Genomic DNA, 9,339 nt, shown 5'->3' with positions numbered 1-9,339 from the left:
TGTTTGATTTTTAACACAATATGGTGTATCTTAAAATTTCACCAGAAAGAAGGTCTTATGCTCTTGTTTTTTCCTCCAGCTAATATCTGGTCCTGCTTTCTCTTTTTCCTTTCATTCAAGCAGTGGTTCCCAAATTTAAAGCACGGCATTTCAGGACCCTGCCAGATTGTCTAAGTTTTCTTAAATTCTCATTTCCTCTGGGCACTTGCTTCTTGCTTATAGTTACACTAACCGGTGGAGGGGGAGGGGGGACGGAGGGAGAAGATTTCCAGATTGAAATTTCCACTCTGTAATCTTCATTTTTAATATTGTTTTATTCTCATGTTTCTGCGAGCTGCACATGTACCTGCTTGGGCTTGAAAATGTCAATTCACTTCAAAGCCTGATCCGTATTGGTCTCGTCTTCTGAAAATTTCCCTCGCTGTGCAGAGGCTTACATTTCTCTTTGTTGGTTTTTGCTGTTTATTTTGGTATTACGTGTTCCGTGGGCTTCCTAGGGTGCACCTCCTGCTCCGAAACTCCTCCATCTGTTGTTTGCAACATTCTCTTTCTCCACAGAGTTCCTTTACTTCCCTTAGTGGGGTTTGCCTGTTGTCAAGAATGGGATGAATCCAGACTGTTAGTTGTGCTTAGTTCCCATAGACATCAGCGAGATCAACTTCCTGAGAAATGTGTCCAATTGAGTAGCAGTTACAACAAACACTAGTTTTCTTCTTCTAATAATAAATTTTTATTTATACCCCGCCCTTCCCGGTTCAGGAAACCAGGCTCAGGGCGGCTAACAACAAATTTAAAACACTTAATTGATACTACAAAAATACAGCATAAAATACGGTATAAAGCATAAATAAAATAAAATAAAATAAAAAATCAATTTAGGGGGGAAATCCATCCAATAAACATTAGATGATCACCAGGGCTAGCTGGCTAAATTGGTCCCACTTGGGCCAGCGAGGAGACCAGGGGAGAATTAGCTGTGGGATCCCAGAGTGGGCAATCTTCACAAAAAGGGGAGGGGGAGGGAATAAGGGGAACAAAAGATCAGGCCAGGTTCAAATTGAAAGCCAGGCAGAATAGTTCTGTCTTACAGGCCCTGTGGAAGGTAGTTAAATCCTTCAAGGCCCTGGTCTCATGGGACAGAGCATTCCACCAGGTCGGAGCCATCACTGAGAAGGCCCTGGTCTTGGTGGAGGATAATCTAACTTCCTTAGGGGCCGGGACCTCTAAGCTATGGACCTTAAGGTCTTCTGCAGGGCAAATGGTTCCCCATTTTTAAATATAATATACTCCCATTGAGACTCCTTACACTGTGTTTAAAACCAAAATCGCATTTGGGTAGAAACTGTTTCTCAGGCGGCTAGTCCTAGTCTTTATAACCCTGTACCTTCTTCCAGAAGGCAGAAGCTGAAAGAGATCATTTCTGGGGTGTGCACTATCTTGCGCTATCTCTGCAGCTTTCTTATGGCACCTGGAAGCATAGATTTGATCCAAGGTGGGAAGAGTGCACCCAGTTATTCTCTCCACAGTCTTTACAACCCTGGACAGCATTGTTTTTTCCCTGACTGTGCAGCTCCCAAACCACACACACAGACCATAAGTTAATACACTCTCCACAGTACAATGGTAAAATGCCATCAACAGGTCCTTTGAGAGATTGTTTTTCCGGAGGATTCTCAGAAAATATAACCTCTGCTGTGCTCTCTTCACCAGGTCTTTGCTGTTTTCTCCCCAGGTTAGGTCGTCTCTCAACTCCATTCCCAGAAAACGAAACACCGAGACCTGTTCCACGCACTTCCCCTCATCAATACGTGGCTGAATATTCAATTTACATTTCCTAAAGTCCACAATAATCTCTTTTGTTTTCTTTAAGTTAAGGAGTAAGTTGTTTTTCCTGCACCACTCCCCCAACTGCTCAACTTCCTTCCTATAGGCCTCCTCCCCATTTCCAGCCGTGATTAAACCAACCACCGTTGTATCACCTGCAAACTTAATGATCTTATTACTGGGGTATTTGGGGGCACAGTCAGCTGTATAGAGCGTATATAAAAGCAGGCTCAACACGAACCCCTGCGACGTCCCTGTATTCATGATGAGATCCGCAGAGACGTGGGAACCCAACCTGACCCTTTGGGAACGGCTTGACAGAAAATCTAATATCCTGCACAAACACGGTGGAAGTCCCAGGTCTAATAGTTTGGGCACTAATCTATCCGGAAGAATACTATTAAATGCAGAACTAAAGTCTACAAATAACAGTCTCGCGTAGTTCCCTTGCTTCTCCAAATGAGGCAGGACAGCATGTAAAGCCATTGCCACAGCATCCTCCGTGGATCTCTTTGCCTTGTACGCAAACTGGTAAGGGTCAAGTCCCACTGGCAGACAAGACATGATGCGGTTTCTCACCAGTTTTTTGAAACATTTCATTATAATGGGTGTCAAAGCCACAGGGCAAAAATCATTCAGACTGTCTATCTTTGATTTTTCTGGCAGGGGTATAATGGTAGCAGATTTCAGACAGGGTGGAACGGTGGCTTGGGCCAGAGAGTGGTTAAAAATCTTCATTAAGATTCCTGCCAGTCCTTTTGCCAGACCACCAGTGTCCACTGTCTTGCTGGTATTGTTTCCCTCAACTCTCTGAAGCCTCAAACTCCCATTATTGCCATTGCCCTAATTCTTGCTATCAGTTTCAAGATTCTGCAGGACCTCAAGTCTAGCAAGCAGAACAGATGCACGCAGTATTTGGCTGTATTGTGCTCATTCTGAAAAAGAATCAAACCCCACTCCCAAATCATCCTGTATAGAGAGTTGATGTTCTTTCCCTCCCACATGCAGTTCTATCCCAGCTTCATAGTGCGCTTGAAAAAGCTGATCCCAAGAGAACCTATGAGAGTCCATTGAGAAGGGGAGTCTTCATAGGCTGTTGACAGGAGTGAAAGGCTTCTTGGTAACAACGCTGAAGAGGAGCCCTCTTAATCTCCTCGCTCTTAATAGAGATAGACAGTTTCCATGAGGCTCAAGGTTTTTGAGGGGGAGAAGAAGAGGCTTCTTATGCAGTTCATGGGAGCTTGGCCTCAGTAAGGTTTCCTCATACTCTCCGGACAGAGTCTTGGCAGATTTTCAGGGAATGGAAAACACACGGAAGGCTCAGCGAAAGCAGAACATAGGAAAATGGATTGCGGTGCAGCGAGTACATTAAAATAAAGCAATAGTAATAAATTTTGCAATGTTGGCTTCTTCCTGTTATGGGCCCACAATTTCAGCATGTTACTCGCCACCATTCCATGCCTGCTTGGCAACCCCATGGATATATATATTGGGTGACGTAAGGCTGCAAGCCTAAACACACTTCCTGTCAGTTCCCTATTAAACACATGGGCTTCTGATTTGTGAGTCATTTTTTCCTCTAATAAAGTTGCATCCCACCCTTACCTGAGTGTATGTACCTTCTCTCTGAGGATCCAGAGCTCTTCCAAACCTCACCATCCCTTTTTTCTTACCAACAGCTGAACAAGTGCTGAGGATATGGGGAGGAAAACGGACCTTAATCTTCACAGACAGCAGTGGAAAATGCAGATCCTTCATGCAAATCTGAAACGCATCCAAAATAAACATATATGATCTGGAATAATTATGGCTGTACATCTCAAAGTTTATATGTGAACTGGTGCCAAAAGCTGATCCTTTACAACTGTGAAATACATACCCTGATGAACCGATAAGTGAGGTGTAAGGGCATCGGCTTGTACACTAGGCAAGAAGACTCCAGCAGAAATAAAGGGGCTATAAGCACAAAGGTCTCCAGGCCTGACGAATATTCACATTTACTGTGGTACCATTTGGCTGTGGTTGTACCAAAACCTCTCTTCTATTGTAGCTGCAACATTCTTTTTCTTGTTCTCACTCCAAATGCATATTCAGGATTATATATACCCTGTGCTGAAATAATGTAAACTTCTGAGTCAAGGAAAGCTTCTCCACTATTAATTTTTCCAAACTGAAATGCACTTTTGAGGTGGGTGGGCTCATATTATTTTTTTATAGTATAAGGAATAAAGTTATTTTCCACAAGAAAATACAATTCTGATTTCACTAGCCATTTGATCATAAGTATCTACTGGATAAGCTGTCGACATGCAGAGGGCCTCAAGGCCCACTGGCTAGCCCTAGTTGGGCCATCTCCTTCCAATCTTCCTGCAGCGAAGACCATTGACCTCTGCCTGACGTAAATCATCGACCCGGGCTTCAAAGCCAGGGCACACTATCAGCAGAGCGAACTGCGCACACAGAATAGGCGTGAGGCTTGTGGAAGTATACTACAACTACAGATTTATTAATCATAAATCAGGGCAAAGAAACATGTCGTCTCTCTCTCTTTGTCTTCTCAGAGACACAGGGAAAAGCAAAAGCTATACACACAACAGAAGTTCCCAGCAAGCTGTGCTGGAATGTAAACAGACATGTGACACGCAACAGTTCCACACGTCTGCTCCTTAAGGTGGAATGGAAATGTCAAAATGCCTCTGCTATTGCTATCTTCCAAGGCTTCCTGCATCAACAACTGATGGAGAACTCTTCTGGGATCAGCGTTATAATTTGCAGTTATCGGTGTCTGCAGTAAGGGACTGGAAATGGGTCTTCTGTTGTCTTTGAAGAGTAAAAAAGTATAATGAGGTTATTTTGCGACTGAACTGCTTGCCATCAATAGTTCTGTATTGTAAACATTCTTAACTTTTGTAAAAACAAAAACAAAACAAAAAAACCCCACAACACGGTGGAGGGTGATTCCAGATGGTCTGTTTATTGTCAGACTAGTTCAATATTTTTGCAGTGTCTGTGCATCATTGTTATCAAAATGTCAGACCATTTCCCCCCCTTTATATAATCTGAATTTACCCTTTCTGGGCAAAAACGGTTAAGTTAAAAAAAGTGTTGCGAAATAACAACAACAACAACAACAGCAACAACAACAACAACAACAAAATGTTGCCAACACCCTATCTGCAATATCTGAGCAATCCATTTAAAATAAACCCCCATCTGGAAACACCTGGGATTTGGATGTATAAGGTATGTAGCTGAATAGAGCAATTTTCCACACTAGGGGTTGTAGCCCAAATTAATCATGTCCGTTCAAGAGTTACTAAGAGTTACTAACTTGGGCCCATCAATTTCAATGGCTTATTGTGCGTTAAACTTAATTGGATACAAACCTAGGTGTTTAGAATGGAATTGCCACACATAGTCTACATATTAATTTTTTACAGGGCATCAGTACACCACCATTATTCAGTCATTCCTGTCTTGTATTTCCCCTGTGATCCTTCTGTCCCCGCCCCAACCAAACCACAGAAAATCTGACATTTCTCAGAAGAAAAAGAGACTAACAGTCTTCACAGATTGCATATTCCTTTAGCACTGATCTTCTGTCTTTTTAAAGGGGAGGGGTTTCAAAGCGGGCTGTAATGTACCAGGCAAGCTCAGCACGACGTCAGTGGGCACCAAGCAGAATGTCAGCAGACTTGATTTTCTCCTACTCTCTTAACATTAACACTTGGGGGCATCCAATGAAGCTGAATGCTGTTAGATTCTGGAGAGATAAAAGAAAGTACTTCTTCACACAGGGAATAAACTATGGAATTTGTTCCTACAGGATAGGGTTGCAATACGTCCAAAATTTCCCAGACGCAGCCAGGATTCGGCTATCGGAAACAGTGACCAGGCAGCAATCACCGTAATGTCTGGGAAAATCCAGACGTATGTCGGAAGTGTAGATTTTGGCAAATTTCCTTTTAAAAAGCCAAAAAACTTCCAAAAAAAAAAATAGATTTTGCAAGAAAACACAAAACTTTATCAACAACTTTTGTGTCCGGATTTTCACTTTTTGAAATATGGCAACCCTACTATAAAAGGCAGTGATGGCCACCAATTTGGATGCCTTTGAAAGAGGATTAGAAAAATTCAAGGAGGACAAGGCTGTCAATGGCTACTAGCCCAGATGTCTATGTCCAACTTCCACTGTTTGAGACTGTGCTTCTGAATACCAGTTGCTGGAAACTGCAAGAGAGGAGAGTGTGCTGTGGCACCCAGGTCCTGCTCGCAGGCTTCCTATAGGCATCTGGTTGACCACTATGAAAACAAAGTGTTGGAGAAAATGGGCCACTGTTCTGACTCAGTAGGCTCTTTGAACATTTTTGTGTCAAAAGGGCACAGGGAAAGAGCTTGTGGGATCCAACGGTCATAAGCAACACATTTTCTTGAACATTCTGAGTTTAATCAATTCTGAGAGGACAGGTGGTTCATCCAGCGTTGTCTCTGGGATTGTGAAACAGCGAAGAGAAACTAGATTTCTGCAAAGGAAGGGGAAACTGATGCATAAAATACACAGTTTAAATTAATAATCAAGCTACATAAATGCATGTGCCCCTCCATGATCTCTGGTAAGCGTACAGGAAAATGCTGAACCTGCAATATAGCTGCTTAATCAGTACCTGGCAAGGTGAAGAAGGGCTGCGCGGTGCCAGGGAATTAAACGGCTGCCAGCACAGGAAACAAGGCCCTTGAAATCAAGCCCACATCTCAGAAGTTGTGTTATGATTAGCAAAGGACGCTTCATGTATTACACATGCAGCGTCACAGGCACTACCAAAACACGGGATTCACGTACAGATGTTTGGGCGAGAGCCTGCTTAATACATGTTACATGGTTCAGGTTCTTCCCCGCTTTGCATGTTCTGCTATCAATTTTGGATTCTTTTGCATGAAACTCACTAAATATATCCTCTCACTTGGCAAAATATAATAATAATATTCATGTCAATAATGCTCATGGGGCTACTTCTGTTAGACACTTTTCCTTTGTCGGCTCACCAGGCAAAGAGAAACCTTAAGCCTGCCTGTGAGCAGTGTACCAGAATAAGCTGGGGAAGCTTTTTATCACCCAGAGGTGAGTATGATTGCCTGCTAATGCACACAGAGCACACTGCAGCAAAAGGCACAGCTAGATGTGCTGGGAGAAAGGTTGACAACCGAGCTGATGGTTGCTGCCACTCTGTGCATGCATGCTCACATGGACCTGCACCTCGCAGTCCAGTTTCCTCAGTGACACCACTAGTCCCCACCATATCGGAGAATTCCATCCAGCCATTCATGTTTCAGAGGCCTCATTCTCTGAACTCAGAGAACTAGTATCCAGTATCCAGTGATATTTTTCTAGAAAAAGAATGGCAGTGTTGCCCACCTGACAGATGCCAGAACTGAGTTCTGGTGAGTTCTGGCTGAAAAAAGCCCTGTGTGTATCTCAAGCCAGCTTCTCCCAAGTAAGCACAGTAAAACATAGGAGACCTAAAGTGCACAGTGGAGCGTCAGTTGTCGAACGTAATTCGTTCCGGAAGACCATTTGACTTCCGAAACATTCGACAATGGAGGCGCAATGGGCAGTTGGAGAATTCAGTTGAAAAAATTGAGAAATGTGCTTTGGCCTTACTAGAAAAATTAACCAATAAACTGAAACTGACACGGGGACAAATAGAAGAAGACGCCTTCACCCCAGTATGGCTCCCCTTTATCACATATACAGCCCAACAAAACGACGACAAGAATCCACCAACAGCATACGAATCAATGCGGCTAACCTGATCCAAAACACCCACCCACTCCACTCACACATGAAAACAAAGTTCACCACAGCCGATCACAAACAAACAACCACACTGTAGGCCATGGGTAGGGAAACTAAGGCCTGGGGGCTGGATCTGGCCCGATCGCCTTCTAAATCCGGCCCACAGATGGTCCAGGAATCAGTGTGTTTTTACATGAGTATAACGTGTTCTTTTATTTAAAATGCATCTCTGGGTTATTTGTGGGGCATAGGAATTCATTCATTTCCCCCCAAAAAACTGAAACGTTCAGCTTCCGAGATGCTCGAAAACCAAGGTTCCACTCTACTTCTGTAGGAACGTATGGACAGATTTGATCCTGCATGCTTGTTTGGGGGCACAAGATGAAGCATTGTTTGGTTTCATTCCAGATCTCTGCTCCTGTTCATTTGTGAGATCATTTGCTGCCAAGAAATTATTTATTTCATGCTGTCATAATTCATATCACTGAATGTCATATTATTACAAATAGCATAGGTATGAATTCTGTCCGGTGAGAAATTCGCTGCTTATGTGTTTGGGTGGTGGCGGCAGTGTGGCTAGGGGTAAAGGTAGAGATTTAACTAGCACACTATTATTACCTCAATGACATGTTGCAGAATACACCTGCAGACACCCCCACCAGCCTGGAGGGGCCCTTTCACTATCAAAAAATAAAAAATGCAAAAATAGGAAGAGCAATTTAACAGGGGCAGACGCAAAAGAAATAAAAATAGATACAATTGGAGTGTGTGACTCTTGAGTCAATGGTTCCTTCTTGTTTCTCACACAATTCCCCCCCCCCCACCTTTAAAAGCCATTAAGCTGTGCAGAAATAAAATTGGTTGCCTGTGTACTGAAACACTCAAGAAAAGAGGGGAAAGGAAACCCCCCTCTTTTTTGTGTTTCTTGGTGGGTGCGGTCTTCAGTTTCTACTTGACCTATTTACTGAAAGCCAATTATATCTGCTCAACGTGGGTTTGTTGTGTACTCTCTCTCTCTCTCTCTCTCTCTCCCTCTCTCTCTCTCTCTCTCTCTCTCACACACACACATAAACACACAGGGTTTGAGTGTCAGCTGCAAATGAGGTCTCTCCAGCAACAGAAGGATGGGGTTCTTTTGGATTCTCTTAAGGTTAGAGTGAAAGCATGTGACAGCGAGGGGCAGCAGACACAGAAGCTTTTGTATACCTCAAGAATCCCGAGGCAAAATTGGGCGAGGCAGAAAATACAGACAGATCTCTGTTGGTAGACAAGGGGGCGATAAGACTGAAAAATTGAAGATAAAATCAGAATTTTACAGTCCCTTCACAAGGGAAACCTACATTAGCCTTGGCTATGTTTTAATGAAGAAGATATTTAAATTAAAACACAGAAGGCCCATTCTCCCGCCCATTTTGTAGGCAATAATTTGTCAAGGAGAGAGGTCACTGGAGGGAAAGCTGAAAAATCATGTTGCATGTTTCCCTCGCTGCTTTCATTCCAAGTGGAGAAAAAATTCAGGGAAGAATGCCTGGCAGCTTTCAAAGGACATATTGGTTTCTGAATAGCCCTGGCTACAACGACCACCTGCAAATCATTTGAGCCTTGTGGGTGCCCAAACAGTAACAGTAGGATTGCCTCCAGTGTGATTCATGCCCTCCATCATTTGGTACTTCAAGAACAATCCTATGTTGGGCTCCCAATGCTCACCCATCCCAGCCAGC

The 9,339-nt window shown here is 43.3% G+C and overlaps 1 protein-coding gene across 2 annotated transcripts in view; it reads right to left on the bottom strand.

Annotated features, from left to right (window-relative positions):
- Positions 1 to 266: 266 nt before the first annotated feature.
- The window catches only part of BMF (Bcl2 modifying factor), a 78,335-nt gene continuing 69,262 nt past the window's right edge, over positions 267 to 9,339 (bottom strand). For both annotated transcript variants that reach the window (XM_083451087.1, XM_083451086.1), the window contains exons 4-5: positions 3,430 to 3,588; positions 267 to 588 (exon numbers count right to left, since the gene is read on the bottom strand). In XM_083451087.1, coding sequence (XP_083307213.1) covers positions 463 to 588; positions 3,430 to 3,588 — 285 coding nt within the window. In that variant the 3' untranslated portion in view covers positions 267 to 462. The remainder of the gene's footprint in view (positions 589 to 3,429; positions 3,589 to 9,339) is intronic.

Source organism: Podarcis tiliguerta (assembly GCF_965153285.1).
Source record: "Podarcis tiliguerta genome assembly, chromosome: 1".
Classification (NCBI taxonomy): domain Eukaryota; kingdom Metazoa; phylum Chordata; class Lepidosauria; order Squamata; family Lacertidae; genus Podarcis; species Podarcis tiliguerta.
This window is presented reverse-complemented; position numbering and strand designations above follow the sequence as displayed.